The sequence below is a fragment of the Carlito syrichta genome, unplaced genomic scaffold (assembly GCF_000164805.1).
Source record: "Carlito syrichta isolate Samal-C Ts95f unplaced genomic scaffold, Tarsius_syrichta-2.0.1 Scaffold312064, whole genome shotgun sequence".
NCBI classification, from domain to species: domain Eukaryota; kingdom Metazoa; phylum Chordata; class Mammalia; order Primates; family Tarsiidae; genus Carlito; species Carlito syrichta.
Genome location: NW_007256160.1, coordinates 162,456 through 183,720, shown reverse-complemented (window position 1 = coordinate 183,720; position 21,265 = coordinate 162,456). Strand labels below are relative to the sequence as shown.

At 43.5% G+C, this 21,265-nt stretch overlaps 1 protein-coding gene across 1 annotated transcript in view; it reads right to left on the bottom strand.

Annotated features, from left to right (window-relative positions):
• Nucleotides 1-476: 476 nt before the first annotated feature.
• CCDC150 (coiled-coil domain containing 150) overlaps nt 477-21,265 on the bottom strand; it is a 76,334-nt gene continuing 55,545 nt past the window's right edge. Inside the window, exons 15-25 of the mRNA XM_008069476.2 lie at nt 19,736-19,843; nt 18,945-19,007; nt 12,640-12,768; nt 11,401-11,570; nt 10,253-10,346; nt 9,352-9,521; nt 4,877-5,003; nt 2,357-2,551; nt 1,885-1,953; nt 1,628-1,789; nt 477-626 (exon numbers count right to left, since the gene is read on the bottom strand). Of these exons, the coding sequence (XP_008067667.1) occupies nt 477-626; nt 1,628-1,789; nt 1,885-1,953; nt 2,357-2,551; nt 4,877-5,003; nt 9,352-9,521; nt 10,253-10,346; nt 11,401-11,570; nt 12,640-12,768; nt 18,945-19,007; nt 19,736-19,843 (1,437 nt within the window). The remainder of the gene's footprint in view (nt 627-1,627; nt 1,790-1,884; nt 1,954-2,356; nt 2,552-4,876; nt 5,004-9,351; nt 9,522-10,252; nt 10,347-11,400; nt 11,571-12,639; nt 12,769-18,944; nt 19,008-19,735; nt 19,844-21,265) is intronic.

Below are 21,265 nucleotides of genomic sequence, written 5' to 3'. Positions count from 1 at the left end.
TTTCATTTAATGGACAGAACAGTGAAAAATCAAGACCAGCTGACTTGGTCACTGTCACACCTTAAACTTGGCACCTGTTTCCTCATCTGGAGAATGAGGCTGACTGTGGTACACCAACCATCGCCCAGGGCCTGTCTAACTCTACAAATGTCTGACTTGAAACAGCCTCAAAAAGGCCTGAATTGAGAATGGAGAAAGTAAGTTTATTAAAAGCAGGCCAACCTTACCATCCCACTTCCACGAGCTCATGTCAAACAACAGCACAGGAAATGCACACACGCTGGTCTTTCTAATGCTTGGTGGTGGGACTCGGATGTCAGCTTCTTTAGTGTTTTAGCATCCCACTATCTATTGTTGGGACACAGAATCTTGATCTAAGAATCACCTTCTCTTTTCAGCAGAGTCACACAGAGCAAATTACTGCTTCTTGCCTGCTGCCCACCTGCCGAATATGCTAGTGAAGGCCTCAAGTGGCTTCAACATGCAGAGGGCCGGGTGAGGGCACTGTCCAGGTCCTCATGCCCATGGGTCTGGCTCACCTGTTCTGATTCCACACTGGCCTCTTTCAGTTTGCTCTCTGTGGCCTCTTTACATTTCTTCAGGTGTCTGACAGTTTCTTCCAGTTCCTGAAAATGGGATACAAAGGTTTCTATGAATTTCTAATGTACCACATGGAGCCCAAAGCCGTCTCTGCTGTAGCACCTAGGCAACCAACACTATGGTTGGGTGTTGGGCAGGCACCTTCTACCTTCAGGTGCAATGGACACATAAGACGAAAACTGTTGTTTCCAGGTTAACTTGTAGTCTACACGCAGGGATGTGGTTACAGATTTTGGTTTTGATTTATGATTCTGCTGATAAAGTGATTGACCTCTTTTTCGGAAATGGAGGGGTACTTTCCATGGCAGACAGTCCCCTAGAGAGATAAGCACGCCTAGACTTCCTGAAGCCCATTCCCCGGGACACAGTATCATGCTTTCATCAGGTGAGGAACTGCTAAGAGTCCTGTCCCAGAGTAGGTGCATCTGCCTGACAGGGGAGAACAGGGCTGTAACCCGCCTGGAAGGCTGTGAAGGTCTGCTCAGAAGTCTAACTTTGACTGGAGTTTCACACACATCAGCTCAAGCTGTTATTTTTTTTTTTTTTGAGTTGGAGTCTCACTCTGTCGCCCAGACTGGAGTGCAGTGGCTGCTTCCGGCCACCGCAGCCTCGACCTGCTGGGCTCTGGCGATCCTTCCGCCTCAGCCTTACCAGTAGCCGAAATTACAGGCATGTGCTACCACGCCCGGCTGATTTTTTTGATTTATTGTAGAGATGAGGTCTCGCTGCCCAGGCGGGTCTCGAACCCGCGGGCTCAGGCAATCCACTCACCTCAGCCTCCCAAAGGCGCGGGATTACAAGCTGAGCCACCGAGCCCGGCTTCAAGCTGTTATTTGAGAATGAACATTATATTTATTAAATTGAAAAAAAAAGAGAACATTTGCCATATTCAAACTACAGGCTCTGTCCTTGATACTGTTATCCTAAGGACTTACTAGGGTGAACAACTTGTAAGTGTGTTTTCTTCCATGGAGTCTAGAAAGGCCGGTGCAGGGCTTACACTGAGGGGTCTGGAGAAGCCTCTCACCTGGCACCGGTGCTCCAGCTCCTGCCTCGCTTTGTGTTCTGTCTCTAGCTGCCGCTCCTGCTGTTTGTTCCGAGTGGAGGTGTCGTGCTGGCTCTTAGCCAGCATCTGCATTTCTCTCTGCAGATTCATCATTTCACATGCAAACCTCTGGATGCTCAGAGACTATGAGAAGACAAAGAGGGAGATGTGGGGACCCACTCACGTCTTGGTTTCCATTTGCAGGACAGATTGACACAGAGTTCATGGAACTTGTCTACCTGTTCATAGTTCTTTTTCTGGTACTGATCCTTAATTAACTCCATCTGCCTCAGTTCCATCGCTATGTGCTGAAAGTAAACATGGAAATAACATAAAAAGATGATCAGAGGCAGCTGGCTCACTCTTCCTGCCAGCAGTAGGATGATGGATGGAATCCCATGGGATACCCAAGGTACCAGTTCCTACTTGGCTTCTTCTCACCTGGCTCCTGACCCTAAGGAGCCAAGTTCAGCACAATTAATGTGAAAGGGACTGAGGGGAGCCATATGTGATGCCGGCAGCCAACAGGACACCAAACATTCACAAACATTCACACGACAGCCTCTCAGGGAAGGAGATGGTCCCTCACAGACACTCTGCCCCATTCCCAGTTATGGCAATACTTCCTTCTAAAACCCAACTGCTCTCACCCCCGCCCCAGCTGTCAGGCCCCTGTAAGTGCCATGGGGGAGAAGAGGCTTTGCATGGAACCTTCATCCTCTCGACGTTCTGAGCGTTATTTGCCTTGGCCGACAAGTGGAGCTTAATTTGGGCCTTTTGGTTCTTTATTTTTTCCTTGTTGCTGTCCAGTACTTTTTCCAGCTCTGAAACTTTCTGTCGCAACTCTCGGTTGGCCCGGGACACTTCCACTGATCTGTAGTTGGCTTCGTCAAGGGTCTTCTTCAGCTGAAAACGCAAAGAAACACTGAGGCATGATATCTTCCATTGCTAGAGAAGCTTGTTCAGTTTCATCCTGGTATTTGTTGTCTTTTAAAAAGGAGGGAATGAAGCAATAATAACAATGTCTGATCAAGTCGTTTTATGGAGCAATGGGACAAGTGGTTTTCAAAATTCTTAACACAAGAAGAAAATATTTCTTAGAATAGATAAGGAATGTACATATGTATTTGTTGTTGGCATTTTAAGAGCATGGTTTTGGAGTTCAAGTCTCAGCCTCACCACTTTGCAGCAAGTGGTTTGGAAACTAACTACCTTAACCCTCAAAGTACATCACCTTGAAAGTGTGTGTCCAGCTGACTCAGAGGATGCAGAGCACAGTTAAATAAGATAATATAGATACAGAATGGAGTATCTGGAAATAGTAATGGCTTAGGGACTCTAATGCTATGCTTTTCTCTTGCTTTCTGTCATGTACAACCTCAGGTCTGGAGACATGAAAGTGAGTTATATGGTGGTTTATATAGACACCTGTCAGTTGTTGGCTATCACTGCACACATTTCTATAATACTGTTTTTTGTTCTTAAGGATTTTAACAAATTTCTTTTGTGAAGAAGCAGCATAGTGATTACTTAAAGGATTGTACCGAGTCCCCTTCCTCCTAACATGTCCTTAAATTGGTGCCCCTTGAACTTTAGGATGCAGCAGCGGTTCAGGGGGGAGGTGGCAGGAAGGTGTCATTCTTACAGCTGTTGGCATCTGACACAGCAGAGGGCGAGCCGGGGTCTGCAGCCCCTTTCCACACCAGCTCCTTCCCTCAGGTCCTCGCATCACCCACAGCCATTTACTACCACCCAGCTAGCTTCCCGTTAGACATGCCACTGGCCCTCATTCAGCCTTGCCTGGAACTGGAGGAGCCCCACAACCACCACCTACTTTGTACTGTTTCTGTTTAGGCCACAATCATTACTTAACAGTTATGTTCCAAGCTAATCCTCAAAACAAACCTGGAGCGTACTTGTGATGATTTCTACTCTGTGACTGAAAGAATGGAGACTCAGGAAGTCAGTCACACTCAAGGATAGCAAATTTACACACAGCAAATAAGAGGTGGGGGGACAGGGGAGGGGAGGAACTCGGGCCATGCCCACCCCAGTAGTTTCTCACGAAGGTTCCTTCACTGTTCCGTCTCTCATATAATGGCACCACTACCACAGGTTGAACAGGTCCTTGCTAAGAGGATCCTGGTTCGTAAGCAAACAACAAGCTCAACTAAAGGCATATCCTATATTTAGTGCATCTTCTTGTTTCTCACAGAATTTGCTTTCTGTAACATTTATATAGTGCTTTGCCATTCTCACAATTGTTCTGTGTACATTTTTTGAGTTTGGTGTTAAATATAACCCACTTGGCAAAACACAGCCCTGCCCCCAAAACCAGGGATTACCTTAGCCTCCTCCTCTCCTTCATTCATGATACATCCGATGTCTGACACATCTGTTAAAATGGCTTTCTGACTCAACTCACTTACCTAGCACTCGCACTTGCTGTTAGTTTCCTCGAGCCTCCATGTCTCCAGTTTCTCTCCATTCCGCCCACTCTTCACCACTGTCATCTTAACCAGCTAAAGTTATTTCAGACATCTCTGCCCAGAAACCAGCACACTCTGCCTCTAACAGCTCGCACCCAGCACCTGGCAACGAAGGCCACCAGCAGGCACTCCATCCAAGCTAACGCTCTTTCGGACATCTTCCTGCCTCTGCTCTGATCAAGAGGATCCTTTTGCCTCCCCACGTGTCCTGTTCCTGCTGGTAACCAAGCATGGCCTGCACTCTCATCAACCTGCCAGACTAAAGTAAACTCTTTCTGATTCTAGCTGTTCAGGAAAGGTCTCTGAGGCTTCCCCAGAGTCTATGACCTGAGTGGGCATCACAGACATGGCCACCTAACACCCTCAGAGCACGAAGACAGTGCTCCTGCTTTCTCTAGGCCTTTCAGGAGAAAGCAGATCAAATCAGAAGCCAGTCATGTGAACCATGGAGATGGAAACCTGGCTTCTGCCCGTCAGACGGCAGTCTCCTTCCTCCTGCACCCTACCTGGTGCCGCTCTTATGGAAAAGCTCTCATGAGGGCATTCCTCTGTTGGACAGAGGGCTCTACACCAGAAACTGCTTTCATGTGATTCACTGTACAAAGAGAGGGCTCTGTGGCACCTGACTGCTGGTAAAGGGGGACTAAAGGAGCCAAGGCCACCTGCAGCCCCTCTGAGGTCCTGAGCCACTCCTTCTCCTTGAGGGCCCACTCAGAGAGAAGCGTCCAGGCTCGCTGGGTACCTCAGCCATTTCCCGCTGTGTCGCCTTCTTGGTCGTCTCCCTCTCGGTCTGGAACTGCTTCCTTAGGGTCTCTATGCGCTCAGCATGCAGTTCTGCTTCCACTTTTGATTCCTCTGTCATTCGTTCTCTGTTTTGAACAAGAGAAATGCTAAAATGGCTTAGAAGTCATTCCAGAGGTAAGGAAGGAAGCCTTGGAGGGGAATGTGTGTGATTCATAAATAAGCAGGAGCTCGCTGGCAGGTGAATCTGTAGATCAGGAGCTCATCCACAGAAGAGGGCATGCACCTGCAGCATTAAACTAGCTCTCCATAAAGAGATCCAGCCAAAAGGGGGAGAACTCATGTCAGAGACAACATTAGAGCAGCAGTCACATTGCAAAAGAGGCATTTGTTTCTGTTTTTTCATGCCTTTTTGCTATCAGCTGTTTACTCCTTAAGTTTTAACTCCAATTCTACTGTTTCCTTATCTCTAAAGGGAGAGTCTCACATGAGGTCAGCATTCCTAACTCGGGTACCTTGGTCAACCTATGGCAGGGCATCTGAGGTTCCCTGAAATGATACACAGAATGTGAGTGTAGAAAGTGATGTGGGTGAGTCCACACTCCTAAAAGGACAGGCGACTCCAGAAAAGGATAGGAATGCACGTCCTCAACCAGTCCCAAGGCTTTCCCCACCTTCACACTCTCTAGCTGACAATGATTTGCACGTGACACTCCATGCATCTTCAGGACTTCTCAAAGGGCAGGAGGCACCTGTCTTGCCACGAGGTCTTCCTCCTCCCTCCTCCTGACCCCCTGGTTCTCATCTGAATCACAAATCCAGGTCCCCAGCACCTCTGAAGCACCTCTGCTGATGGACTCAGTGGGTCCCCTAGGCGGCACTGACTTGGTCTACAGAAGAGACAGTAGGTGGAGCCTCTCCTGGTCCTGTTCCCCTGGTGACCTTGGTATGCCACCTCTGAAAGTTGCTGACACTGTCTTGAGGCACAGCACAAAGGAGAGGTCCTGAAGCCAGAAGACTTCATTAAGGTTTGTTACTTATCACATCCACACACTCCTGCTCACACCCACCCCAATCTGAAAAATGGGCAAAAAAACCATATGGAGATACAGAAAGGGAAGAAAGCTACTGCTTGTACAGTATTTTGGTTTTGTTAATATAATAACTGTCTAAATTGTCTTTAAATGTATTGTGCCTATTTTTCTTTAAGGGTGTCGGGGGCAGTAAACAAGGGTAAGGTTTTAGGCTACCAACTTCAGGGGAAGAGCATCTTTTTTTTTGTTTTGAGTTGGAGTCTCACTCCATCGCCTGGGCTGGGGTGCAGTGGCATGCTCACGGCCACTCCAGCGTCAACCTGCTGGGCTCTGGCGATCCTTCCGCCTCAGCCTTCCAAGTAGCTGGAATTATAGGTGTGTGCTACCACACCCAGCTAATTTTTTGATTTATTGTAGAGATGAAGTTTCACCAAGTTGCCCAGGCTGTTCTTGAACCCATGCGCTCAGGCAATCCCCTCACCTCAGCCTCCCAAAGTGCTGGGATAACAGGCTTGAGCCACTGTGCCCGGCCTGTATTGTGCTTATTTCAGCAATATGATTAAGACCACGAGTTTTGAAGTCGGCCTACTGCTGCCTGGACCCACATCCCAACTCTCGTGAGACGCTGTTCAATATTAGATGTGGTTCACTATCTTCCATGCTTGGCTCCTTCTCAGCAACATGGGAATCTTGATGGCCTACCATTGCAGAGTAACACTGCTAAAGGAATAATGCATGTAGAGTAACAGTACTAAAGGAATAATGCCTGTGGAGTACTCCACACTCCACCAGGTATATAGCAAGCACGTAAGAAACAGTAGCCACTGTCAGCATCACAATCATCATTTAGTTTTAAAAATTCAAATTCTAAGTTTTAGATTTTAAATTAAATTTTTGATTAACTTCGACTTTTCATTTAATTTGAATTTAAAATTAATATCTCACCAAATGTCTACTGCTGCCCCCACCTCATACTCCACCTCAACTCCCACTCTTACTTCTTTTTCCTGTGATAAAAACACAGAACACGAACAAAGACTTCAGTGTGAGATAGAGTGCTGGCAAACACAGGTCTTTGTGGATGGCAGATCTCTAGAACACATTCACCTTGCTCATACTTTCTTTCCTTTTTTTTTTTTAGTTGGAATCTCACTCTGTCACCTAGCCTGGAGGCTGGAGTGCAGTGGCATGCTCATAGCCACCATAGCCTCGACCTGCTGGGCTCAGGCGTTCCTTCCACCTCAGCCTTCCAAGTAGCTGAAACTATAGGCACACGCTACCATACCCGGCTTATTTTTAAATTTTTTTGTAGAAACAAGTCTCACCAAGTTGTCCAGGCTGGTCTCAAACCCCTGAGCTCAGGCAATCCTCTTGCCTTGGCCTCTGGAACTGCTGGGATTACAGGTTTGAGCCACCGTGCCTGGTTCCTCATACTTTCTAGGGCAGATATCACCCACCCCAATCCGCCTCCTCAGTGGGCTCCTTCCCTCTCATCTCAGAGGAAGGGATGTCCAGCCTCATCTCTAGTGACAGTCCTCCCCCTTGTGCTCTGACTCTCACTGACACTCGTTTTTCCCTGGTCAGTCGGGTTCTTTCCCAGACTCTTCCATCATGGTCGAGTTCCTCCCAGCCTACAAACAAGTGGCTTCCCCCTTCATGCTGCACTCTTGCCCTATGATCTGATCTTCTCCTTCCCCACTGTCCTGTTTGCCCGCCTTCCCATCACTCACTCACTGTCACCCTCCATGCCTATGAAATTTGGCCATCTGGAGGATAATCAAATGGCTGCAAGGCCCAGGGGTCTCATTCTCCTCACTCTGCACACCTGCCTCACTCATTTGGGCCTCAGGTGAGTGATGCTGCGTCTTCCCGACTCCTCCTTACTTCCTACATGCTCCTCCTCTGCTCTTTCTGTGACCTTTGGTCCTTCCCCATGAAATGGCACAGATCCCCAAGTTGTGACCTTGGTTCTGCCTCTACTTCTCCTGTGGCAGTCTAGCCTTTGCTGAGGCTTCAGTTCTCATCTTTGTAGAGATGAATTCCAACCAGCAGCCTCTTCTTAGAGTCTGGCCTACATTTCTAACTATTAAATATTTGCAGCTCAACTGCAACAAGTTCTCCAAAACTTGCTCTGTCTTCCTGAGCGTGTGCACTTAATAGTACAATTCTGCAGTTTGGGATCTCACAGAGCTCAGGTGACAAAAGCATGGCTCCACTTTGTTGAGAATGCAGACAAGCACAAGTAGTCTGAAGGCAAGGCTGCAAGAAGACCCCTGGTCCCCTTGTTCTTTCCTGGAAATCACCTGCTTTTTGAGCAGTAGTGGCCGGGACTACATTTTGTGGTGACTACAGAATTTTCAAGTTCTGGAAAATTACTAACCATCTAAACCAAAATGACCCAAACTGGCATGGAAGGGCTTTAAATGATGCTGCCAGCCATGACATAAACACATCGTGGGAGAGTTTTAGGGCAGGACAAGTCACAGATCACATGTAAGAAAGACACCTTTTCTGCCTTGGCACATGCCTTCCTCCTGAAGAGAAGACAGATCTGTGCACACTGCACTTCCCTTGAGTGTACATGCCCATGGAATGTTGCTAATATCTAAATCACATTTGTCCAGATACAATATAAGACAAAACTTTAGTGGCCTGACTGAACTTGACGGGTTTGACTTAACTTGTCTCAGGTCAAAATTGAGGCCAGGTGTAGTGGCTCATGCCTGTAATCCCAGCACTTTGGGAGGTTGAGGCATATGGATTGGTTGGGCCCAGGAGTTCAAGACCAGCCTGGGCAACATAGTGAGATCTCATCTCTATAAAAAATAAAAGAAATTAGCTGGGTGTGGGGGTATGCGCCTGTAGTCCCAGCTACTTGGGATACTGAAGTGGAAGGATAACCTGAGCCCAGAAGGATGAGGCTGTCTGAGCTGTGATCGTCGTGATCACGCCACTGCACTTCAGCCTGGGTGACAGAGTGAGACCCAGACTAAAAAACAAGCAGACAAAAACTGAAGGGCTAACATCTGCTAGAATGGAGGCACCCCGTTCCTGAAGGGGTCATTCACGCCCAGATGCTGCCTCTCCTTGTCTACATCATGCTTTTAAGGGACATACATGCTGCTGATGGGAAAGACTCAGCTGAGGCATGCAGCTGTCCTTCCCAATCAATATTCTGTGCGTTCTGGTTTAAACTTCACGTAAGCTCCAGCTGATGGTGGATGCAGGTGGGTTGGAGGCCCAGCGTGCTCTCCAGCCATGGTGGGTGGGGGAGGGCTGGAAAGTCCAGTGCGTGCTCTTTCACAGCTGTGATTTACGGCTTCTCAGCAGGCTTTGCTGGAATTCCAGCTCCAGGCGGAAAGAGCCTAGCTGCTTTATGGGAGTGAGTGGGACATCCCCCTCCAGAGGCCCTCCCCTATTTTACTACAACTACTGCTCTTACTTGAAGGTTTCTAGGTTCTGTCGCTCAAGTTCTTTGTTTTCCAGTTTCTCTTGCACATGATCAAGCTTTGTTTGCAGGTGATTATTTGTCTGGAGAGCTTGCTCCAGACTCACAGCTAGTTTCCTATTGTCTTCTCTGGCTACTTCGAGAGCTTTCTGCAGAGGCTGTATCTGAAAGAGAAGAATATTTTCGCATCTACTGTAACAGATGCAAGAAGTCCCCATTGCATAGTCACTCCTGATGCTGTGGCACCAAGGGCCACTGAAACAAGAATCGGGTAGAAGCAGCAGCAAGGATTCTGGGTGCAGTAACATGTATGTGAGAACTTGTTACAGACCTTGCTCAGGAGACTCTTGGAAGGCAATGGGAAGGATGCTCACTGGTCACCAGAGAGCTTTGGAAAGCAGAGCCAGCTTAGTTTGTCCTAATTTTTAAAATTTCAAACTAAATTTCCCTTCCTGATCCTATAACCTTATTGTCTCACTCTTTAAAGAGACAAAAACTGGCAGCTGTTCCACGTATATTCTTCTAGAAAAAACTTATTTATATGAAACATCCATGTGTATTTTACATGTGTGCATATGTGTAGATACATATGCATGTATGTGCATACACCCATGAACACACACTTGTGTGCTTGTGTCTCCTTATTAACAGTGGGACTACTCTGACTGAGATGGTAAGTTATTCTTGAAGCCACTAAATTCTGAAATCATTTGTGCATTAATACATGAGAAGAATGTGACCATGTAAGACAAAAAGGGCTACTGGCTGGTAAGGATTGACTCTGTGAACCTGCAGGTTAGTTTCCTGATCGTGAAGATGTCACTGTCCAAAGCTCAGACTCGACTTCATTTTCCAAACAGTAATGGCCCCATGATCTAAAAGCACTTGCTGCTACCTCACTGCTGTGCTGCGCGTCCACAACGAGCATCCGGGCCTGCCACTGGTCCACCTCGGCCTCCAGCCTCTGTACCCTCTGCTGATTGAGAGTCCTAGAGGAGGCAGCACAAAAATGGGGTCTAAGGGAGAGGTATCTAGGCGTGGCATCCCCTGGGAGACACAGAACACTCAACACTCTTCTTGCGAGAAGCTTGAATGACAGCAGATGTCATGGGCCACAGAAGCTCAAAATACCTGAGAGCTGGGAATGACAATTAGTAGCCTTTGCTTAAGGTGAAGGAACTGAATGACTTGTCCTAACTCTCATTCAGCTTGATTCGATGCATTAGACTATCAATACATGCTTCTGACTAACATATAGGTTGGTAATTTTATATTATATATACAGCATCAGTAACAAAATATATCACCTCAACGATTATTGGCTTGCTGTCGAGATTTCTGTTTCTAAATACAACAGCTACCTAGAAATTTATTGTGACTGGTAAACAGTATTTTTAATATCATTCTCTTGACTTTTTAAAATTCATAGGTAATATACTTTCATACTATGTAAAAAATAAAGATAAGCACAATGAAAATAAAACTCACTTCTTTCATAATATAGAAGCAGTATGTACCACTAACACACACAATATATTTTAGAGGTCCTATTAAGCTCAGACCATTTGTTCTGTAACCTAAAAGGAAAATTTATTTTTGAGACATTCAGTGGAGGGGTTTACTTATAAAACATAGCTAGAAGTAGTTTTCAGCATGATTCATCTTAAAAGAGTTATTAATCTTAAAGTAGGGTAGTAATACGTGGATAACTAACTCAAACTAACGTAGGCATTTAGCTTCAGTTATCTTGACAATTACTGTTCTCTAAATCCAAAGGCAGAATTAGGTTTAAACAGTGCAGGTGGCAGTAAGGGAAAGACAGCAGCACATGAAGTTCTAGGACACGTATTCCTCCACACAGCACTACCAAGCGGGGGAATCTGAACGTCTGAAAATCATTTCTAATTCCAGATATCCCCTGACTTGCTACTTCTTGGAACACCATTTTTATGAGTCTCTTGCAAAGGAAGTAACATGGAGTGACTCCCGTTACGATGCGCCAGTCATGCAGTGCTATAAGGGAGGGGGAGACGCCACAGGTACCTTTCTTTCTTGAGGCCTGCAATCTCCGAGTCCCTCCGCCCGAGCTCTACTTGCACTTTCTCCAGAGCACCTTGCATCTTGCTGTGAGAAGCCAGCACGTTCTCCAGCATGACTGTGACTTTACAGTTGTCTTCTTTGGCCTCAGCCAATTGTCGCTGGAAGTTTCCTACCTAACAAAGTCAAGCAAGCAAGGCATTTCATCCTTTCTGGTTACTCCTGTCAAAGAGTCTGGAAAGCAGGTATGGTGCAACACTAGTGGGGAGATTGAAGTCTCTTTCATTTTTATGTGGTTTCTGGAGTTACTGTGACTTTGAGGAAAAGAGGAGCATACCCCATATCTTGTGGAGAGCTCTGTGGTCACGTACAGCTCACACACTAGACGTGGACACTGGGGCTACCATGCTCATGAGTCTAGTGGTCCCAAGCTGGCTCTCTACTGTCTTCTGATGGGTCAGATGAGAATCATACATCTGAACTCATGAGGGTTATCTGAGGAAAAAGATGATGAGAGACAGTGGAGGCTGCTAGGGATGGGTTCACAGCGTCCTCAGAGGCAAGCTCCAGCGTGTGCTGCTGCGGGGAGTCTGCGAGGGGATCTCTATCCCACCACACACACGAGCTGCAAAGGGGAAGCACCCGGCTAATGGTATGGCACGTCAGTGAAACATAAGCATAAAGGTCATTATTACTGAGAACAAATTAGAACTTTCCCTTTTTAGTATTTTAAAACAGAAAAATACAAAAAACTCATTGAGAGTTTTATGTAATATATTTTTAAGATAAATATTTTCAAACTATTTTAAAGTTATCTTTTCTCTAGAAAAAGAAATCCTCCTCTTATCAGTCCTCATTCTTTCTTACTAGTGGAAACAAGAAAAGAAAAAGCATGGCTTGGCCAGGCACGGTGGCTCACGCCTGAGAGGCCGAGGTGGGAGGATTGCTTGAGCCTAGGAATTTGATTCCAGCCTGGGCAACATAGCAAGACCATGTCTCTACAATAAATCGAAAAATTAGGCAAACGTGGTGGCGCATGACTGTAGTCCTAGCTACTCAGGAGACTGAGTGAAAGAATTGCCTAAGCCCAGGAGGTCAAGGTTGTGGTGAGTCACGATCGTTGCGATCATGCCACTGTACTCCAGCCTGGGTGACAGAGTGAGACCTTGACTCAAATAACAACAATAACAAAGCATGGCTTCTGAGTGACTTCCTAGAGAACAGACTTTTGGGAGGTTGCCTTGCCTTCTGGCTTTCCCTGACTTCCAGGGTCTCGAGGGCCCCCTTCAGTCTTTGGTTCGCCTTCAGGGTTGTGTCACGACACTTTGTTGTTCGGGACAGCTCCTCTTTACTTTTTTCAAGAATGGATTTCACCTAAGTAGAATAAAAGAAACAATAAATAACTTTTCAAAACATAAGAAATGAGTGATTAAAAGAAGATACAGCAATTTAGAAACCAAATTGAAAATATTTAATGAAATATATTTATTCATGACTATAAATAAAACACAGTGGTTTTTTTTGGTTTTTTTTTTTTTGAGTTGGAGTCTCACTCGGTCACCCAGACTGGAGGGCATTGGCCGCTCCCGGCCACCGCAGCCTCGACCTGCTGGGCTCCGGCGATCCTTCCGCCTCAGCCTTCCAAGTAGCCGGAATTACAGGCATGTGCTACCACGTCCAGCTGATTTTTTGATTCATTGTAGAGATGAGGTCTCGCTGCCTAGTCGGGTCTCGAACCCGCGGGCTCACGCAATCCACTCACCTCAGCCTCCCAAAGGCGTGGGATTACAGGCTGAGCCACCGAGCCCGGCTAAAACACAGTTTTATTAGTAGCTTATTCTTTTAAAAGGGAACTACAACAAAAATATCTGTGTGAATAAACATAGGCAAACCTAGCCTATCAGTTGCTAGGAAAAACAGGAATGGGAGAAACAAGACTATGAAGCTGAGACATAAAATGGGTTCCCATTGAAAATATAACATAAATGTACAAATTAATATGAGTATAATAAGAGCAAAGATGGATAAGCACTAAATAATATCAAGAAAATAGTGTTACAGCAGAATGAATCTTAATTAGAAGTGCAGTATTAGAACTTTATATCCTCAAAACACTTTTAGAAGATCCACACAATCATTTCAAGTAATTGTACTATTAAAAGTAGTACTTTTAAAAAACTTTTTATTTCAAAAAATTATAGGCTCATAGATTGTTGCAAAAATTGTACAGAGTCTGATGTATTATTCTTCATTCTGCTTCTGATGGTGACATCTCATATTGCTATAGTTCAACCTCAGAACCGGGACATTGACAACACTGATGTTATTACCTCGATTAACTAAATTATGGGATTTATTCAGTTTTCACCAGTTTTCAGCCTTCATTCATCTACATATGCATGTGTGTGTACTTGCATGCACACACAGTTCTCTGCCATCTGATCCCATGTACATATTAATGGGCCCCACCACCACAGTTGAGATGCAGAACTGTTCCATCACCTGAAAAGAACTCCCCTGTGTTACCTGTTTATGTGTACTTCCCTCCAAAAACCCATCCAGCCTCCTGGCAACCAACGTTTTGTTCTCTATCTCTGTAGTTCTGTCCTTTTAAGAATGTTATTTTAAATATTTTAATATAATACATTTAGAATAGGTAATACATTCATACATTTTTCTTTTGTAACAGCTTTACTGAGGTGTAACCAACATACAGTAAGCTGTGTCTATTTAAAGTACAATGTGATAAGTTTTGACATATAGATAAGCCATGAAACCATAACCAAAATGGTGAAGTTTCTCATCATCCAAAAGTTTCCTTATGCCCCTTTGGAATGTTCCCTGGTCTCTCCCTCTTCCCACATCCCCACTGATTCCGCACAGGCAGTCACAGTTGTCTGTCACAATAAGTTAGTTTGTATTTTCTAGAACTTTGTATGGAATCCTATTGTTTGTACACTTTTCTTCCACTCAACATGATTCTTCTACTCAACGTGATTATTTTGAGAGTCATTCAATTTGTGGCACATGTCCACAGTGGCCTTCTTTCTGCTCTGTGTTCTATTGTATGCATAGAGCACAATTTACCTCTTTACCCACCTACTGGACACTCAAGTTGTCTCCAGTGTTAAACTAGAACAAGAGAGCTGCTGAGAACACGTGTGCACATCTCAGGAGACACAGGCTTTCACTTCTCTTTGGTAAATACCTAAAAGTAGACTGACAGGGTCATATGGTGGTGGTATGCTCCACTTTCAAAGAAACTACTAACCAATTTTCTAAAGTGGTTGTAGTAGTAGGTGTGTGGCGGCATCTCATTGTGGCTTTATTTGGATTTTCCTAAGAACTAATGTTTAATATCTTTCAAGTGCTTATCTACCATCCATATATCTTTGCTTGTGGAATATTTGATCAAATATTTTGCTCATTCTGTTTATTAGGTTTTCTTCTTAGTGAGTGTTTACATATTTTTTTTTTTAAGAAACAGGATCTTGGTTGGGCGTGGTGGCTCAAGCCTGTAATCCCAGCACTTTGGGAGGCTGAGGTGAAGGGATTGCCTGAGTCCACATGTTTGAGAACAGCCTGGGCAACTTGGCGAGACCTTATCTCTACAATAAATTTAAAAAAATTAGCTGGGTATAGTAGTGCATGCCTGTAGTTCCGGCTACTTGAAAAGCTGAAGCAGAAGGATCACCTGAATCCAGCATATTGAGGTGCTGCGGTGTTCGTGAGCATGCCACTACACTCCAGCGTAGGTGACAGAGTAAGACTCCAACTCAAAAAAAAAAAAAAAAAAGAAGAAGAAGCAGGGTCTTGATCTATCACCCAGGCTGGAGTGCAGTGATGTGATCCTAACTCACCATTATCCTCAAAATCATGGGCTCAGGTGGTCTTTCTGCCTCAGCCTCCTTAGCAGCTGGGACTATAGGCACATGCCACCACACCTGGTTAATGTGTTTATTTTTTGTAGAGATGGGTCTTGCTATGTTGCTCAAGCTCTTCTTGAACTCCTGGTCTCAAGTGATCCACCCACCTAAGCCTCTCAAAATGTTGGGATTACAGTTGTGAGCCACCATACCCAGCCCAGTTTTCGAACTTTTTAATACACTCTGGAGACAAGACCTTAATTAGATATATGATTTGTAAATACTTTCTCCCAATCTGTAGTTTGTCTCTCCATTCTCCTAATGTCTTTGAGGAACATAAATTGTCAATTTTGATGAGGTCCCATTTATCATTCCTTTATGGTCATGTTTTTGATGTCAAATTTAGGAAATTTTTGTACAACCCAAGATCACAAAGATTTCCTCCTATTTTTACTTCTAAAAGTTTTACAGTTTCAGGGTTGACATTTAGATCTATGATCCATTTTGAGTTAAGTTTTATATGTAGTGTGAGATATGGATCAAAGGTAGTTTGTTTTTGCATATAGATATCCAATTATCTCAGCACTATTTGCTGAAAAGACCATTCTTTCTCTGCTTTTAGTTTGATGAAAACAAATTGTTCATAAAATTAATTATCTTGAATAGGTAGCACATTCACATTATTCTTAAAGCACAAATGGAGCAATAAAAATCTCCTAACCACCCAGTTTCCTTCCTCAAAAATATCGTTTATTAAGACTCACTTTCGAGATATTCTGTGTTTACACAAGTGGATATGTATGTATAGATTCTTTATCTCTCCACCCCGTTTGCATCCAAATAGTAAAGTACTATATTCTCTTCTGAACTTTTATCATTTAAACCTAATAATATACATATCTTGAAGCAGTATTGCAAACTATGGATATACCATGATTTACGTAGTCTTTTATTTATGTAATTCTGGTTGCTTCATCTGTTGCTATTAACCAACAATACTTCAGTAAGCAAGCTTGTAAGCATGTCATGTGTACAAGCCAGTACTTCTCTAGGAAAAAGTCCTAGAAAACGATTGTTGGGTCAAAGTTGTGCTAAATGTTGCCAAATTGCTCTCTGTAGGAAGTTGTGGCATTGTACACTCCTAACAGCAACAAAGGAGAATATCTTTCCCTCAAATCTATATCAACATTATTATACTTTCTTACAATTTAGGCTGGGCTCAGTGGCTCAGCCTGTAATCCCAGCACTTTGGGAGGCTGAGGTGAGTGGATTGCCTGAGCCCACGGGTTCGAGACCAGCCCAGGCAACTTGGCGAGACCTCATCTCTGCAATAAATAAAAAATTACCCAGGCATGGAAGTACACGCCTGTAGTTCTGGCTTCTTGGAAGGCTGAGGTGGAAGGATCGCTGGAGCCCAGCAGGGAGATACTGGGGTGGCCGTGAGTGTGCCACTGCATTCCAGCCTGGGTGACAGAGTAAGACTCCAACTCAAAAAAGAAAAAAAATTAATTGGCAACATTTAAAATAACTCTTTCTACAAAAATGCCATAAAAGTACAAAGGATATCAATTTATAGGTTCTGAAAATCTACTGAATTTTGTTCTAGAAAAGTACACAAGGAAGAATATAGTTTTTAAATTTTTACCAGTGCTTACAAGATACATAAATATAAAAAATGTGGTTGAGTGTGGTGGCTCATGCCTGTAATCCCAGTACTTTGGGAGACCAAGGCAAGAGGATTGCTTAAGCCCAAGAGTTTGAGACATATGCAAAAAGGACCTTGTCTCTATAAAAAAATCAGAAATTAGCCAGGTGTGGTGGCATATTCCTGTAGTCACAGCTACTCAGGAGGCTGAGGCAGAAGGATAGCCTGAGTCCAGGAAGTTCAGGCTGCAGAGAGCCATAATCACGCAACTGCACTCCAACCTGGGTGACAGAGTGAAACCCAGACTCAGTCAATCAACCAATCAATCAATCAATTCCACTAATAAAAATATTTATAGAAAGCATCTAAATAGTCGCTTACTCCAGAAAATAAGCTATAGTACTTTCTATTTTTAAATATCAAGTAACGATGGATGCTCTAAAAAGTTTTCTCTGAAAAATACTTTCCAATGTTCAATTTCTTGGATTAGCACATTTCTATTTTAAAATAGAAATAGGCTATATTCAAGAATTTTAGTTCAAATGTTAAGATTAGGTAGAAATTCTGAATTTAAAGAAATCAAAATTAGATCTAAAAAATAACTAAGTTGTTACCGTTAAGACAAATTTTCTACGTCTAAAACAAAAATTAATTATGTGCTGACCAGAATGATAGTTTCAATCTACACCATCAGTTCTTCCTGTTTGTGAAGAATCTTCCGTTGTTACGCCTGTCTTCCAGCATCATCTTTCTGGATTATTACGACTTTTCTTCATTCTTGCGTAAATCTGAAATTTCCTTAAGATTTAATTTGTGGTCTTCACTTACCGAATCCTGCTTAAGAAAAGTTGGTGATTCGTCACTCAGTAACGGTCTTGAGGCAAGAATCTCTATTTTGCCTTCTAGTCTTCCCTCCATGGTTTTAATAGCATTCAAAAGGGTCTTTAGAGAGATTCTCGAGTCTCCAATGTCCTGAGATGCTCTCATAGAAGGCAGGGTAGGTGCGAAGCTCACATGGCGTGTGGAGTTTGGAATAACACTCGGCAAACCAACTGATGACATTCTTTCCCTGACGTTGTTTGCGTGGGACCTGCTGCTTTCAAGGGATTTGGAAGATGTAGGCCTCTCTGGAGACTTCTTTTTTCTTAGAGGCATCACCAATTAAGGACAAGAAAGTCGACTAGGCCTAGAATTAGTTTTCAAGGAATAGCCACTTTACTAGGAGATATAACGATGTTCTGGCAGAAGCCACAGTAGAAAATACGTTTGAACACGTGTTGCTTTGCTTTCCAAAAGAAGAAGTCACACGGTGAAGAAACAGGCCTTCAACCAAGCTCCTGTGGGAGCGTGCACCTAATGAGGCCCCCGAGGGGTTCTGTGACCTAGTCCCTCATCAGTTAGAGCAAGAGGGCCGGAACGCTAGGAGTGTTCCACTCAAAGATGCATTCCGGCTCCTCGGCTACCAGGAGTGCGTATACACACACGTCACAGACACAAAGAAGTCACACATGCTTACACCCAAAGGTAAAGCTTTTTCAAATAGTCGAATTACCTACATGATAAATCTGTAGATCATTGAAAGAAATCGCTTTTGGTAACACCTTCCTGGGGATGCTCTTCACTAAACATTTTATATATTGCACTTGTTTAACTTTTCTCTGCTCAAGCATTGAAATGTCATATGAGCTGGGCTTGATGGCGCAGCCTGTAACCCCAGCACTTTAGGAGGCCGAGGAGAGTGGATTGCCTGAGCCCACAGGTTCTAGACCAGCCCGGGCAACTTGGTGAGACCTCGTATCTACAATAAACCAAAAATTAGGCGGACATGGTTGCGTGTGCCTGTAGTTCTGGCTACTTGGAAGGCTGAGGAGGAAGGATCACCAGAGCCCAGCCGTGAGCATGTCACTGCACTCCAGCCTGGACAAGGGAGTGAGATTCCAACTCAAAAACAAAAAAAAACCAAAAATCATATGACCTGGGAAAAATTTCTGGTCTCAACGGCCTCTGTGCTGACAAGTGTGCACCTGCACTACTCATACCTCTTTCAGGTGAGCCTCCGTCTGTTGTAGGTGTAGCTTGTTGGCACTGAGTTCTGAATTTGCCTATAATTCAAAAAACAAAGATACTTGTTCCTCACATCTGTCAACATTTTTAAGGTGCACATTCAAAAAACACCTCCCCAGCCGGGCTTGGTAGCTCTGCCTGTAATCCCGCGCTTTGGGAGGCTGAGGGTTCGAGACCCACCTGGGCAACTTGGTGAGACATCATCTCTATAATAAATCAAAAAATCAGCTGGGCGTGGCAGTGCATGCCTGTAATTCCAGCTACTCGGAAGGCTGAGGTGGAAGGATCGCCAGAGCCCAGCAGGTCGAGGCTGCAGTGGCCAGGAGCGGCCACTGCACATCAGTCTGGGCGACAGAGTGAGACTCCAACTCAAGAAAAAATACAAAATAAACAAAAAAAACACACCTCCCCCATGAAAGCATTTCTCAACGCTTCTCATCATAACAGTGCTCCCTAGGAATGCCAGTTAATACAACTGACTTTTTTTCTAAAAGGCATAACTTTCTACTTTCTAATAAAGTTTACCAGGGACATTCCTAACTGTCCTTTTAGAAGCAAGTTGAACATCCCAATCCTGCTTCAGGAATCTTTAGAAATTCCTCCAAGAACCTTGTATATGGCAAGTGCTTTAAAAATGTTTGTTGAACTAGTCAAGTGAGAGGATATTCATCTTTCTGGGACTGTGTGGTAAAGAAGGGAGAAAGACACCAAACAATTTCTTAAAAACAATATGAAGGCAATCTGCTTTTGTAGATGTTAATCACACCTGAGCATATTTGGCCTCTAGACCCTTATTCAATTTGCGTAGATGGTCATTCTGTAAACTAGTTTCAGTAAAAGATTGTAGTTGTTCTTCTAGCTGCTTAACTTTTATCTAGAGGAAAAACAGAAAAATAAGAACATTTAAAAATAATTACAGAACATTTAAAAACATATTTTTATCCATATTCATATACTCCAAAAGGGGGGAGAAAAGTAGTGAGTTTTGAAAAAAAAATTAGAGAATTCTTGAAACTTGCAAAAATCAATTATAAGTTTGTTTAATCATGCAAAAAATGCTATTTTAACTCATGCTAAAAGTAGGCTATAGTTCTTTACATGTACTGACATAACTCATTTGGTTTCTATTGCTTATAGACCTCCAAATGGACATGACCCCTGAATTCAGCAGTGAGATTTTGTGGTTGATGTATTTTAGATTTAAAGGAATTGTGATACCTGGCATTCAAAATCTTTCTGAATATGGATAATTAGAATTGTCCACGTGCAAGAGGCAGACACAGTCTTGTTTTTCACTGGCAGGGAATTACAAAAGTTGAAATAATGGAATTCTTATATGCTAAGTTATATTTTAAAAATAATTCATAAAAATTATGCATACTTTTCTCTTTTAAAAAATCACTCTTCCCCTGAAAACTGGAACAAGACAAGGATGCCCATTCTCACCCCTCCTGTTCAATATAGTATTGGAAGTCCTGGCTAGAGCAATCAGAGAAGAGAAGGCAATCAGGGGTATCCAAATAGGTAAAGAGGAAGTTAAAATATCTCTCTTTGCAGATGACATGATCGTGTACCTTGAAAACTCAAGAAAATCTGTCAAAAAACTCCTTACACTGATAAAGGACTTTGGCAAAGTCTCAGGATATAAAATAAATGTACAAAAGACAATTGCATTTCTTTACACCAATAATAAATAAACAGAAACCCAAATAGAAACCACAATTCCGTTGACAATAGCCACAAAAAAAAATGAAATACCTTGGCATCTTCCTAACCAGAGACGTGAAAGACCTTTATAATGAAAACTATAAAACATTGCTCAAAGAGATCAAAGATGACATGAACAAGTGGAAAAATATCCCATGCTCATGGATTGGAAGAATCAACACTGTGAAGATGTCCATCTTACCGAAGGCAATCTACAAATTCAATGCAATACCTATCAAATTACCAGCAACATTCTTCTCAGACCTAGAAAAACAACACAGGAATTCATATGGAAACACAAATGACCAAGAATAGCCAGAACAATCCTCAGCAAGAAAAAAAAAACAAAGCTGGTGGTATCACATTACCAGACTTCAAACTTTACTATAAAGCTACAATCATCAAAACAGCTTGGTATTGGTATAGGAACAGGCATATAGATCAATGGAACAGAATTGAGATTCCAGAAGCAAAACCTCAATTTCTCAATCAACTCATCTTTGACAAAGCCTTCTCCACCTACCACTGGGGAGAGGAGAACCTATTCAGTAAATGGTGCTGGGAAAACTGGCTGACCACATGCAGAAGA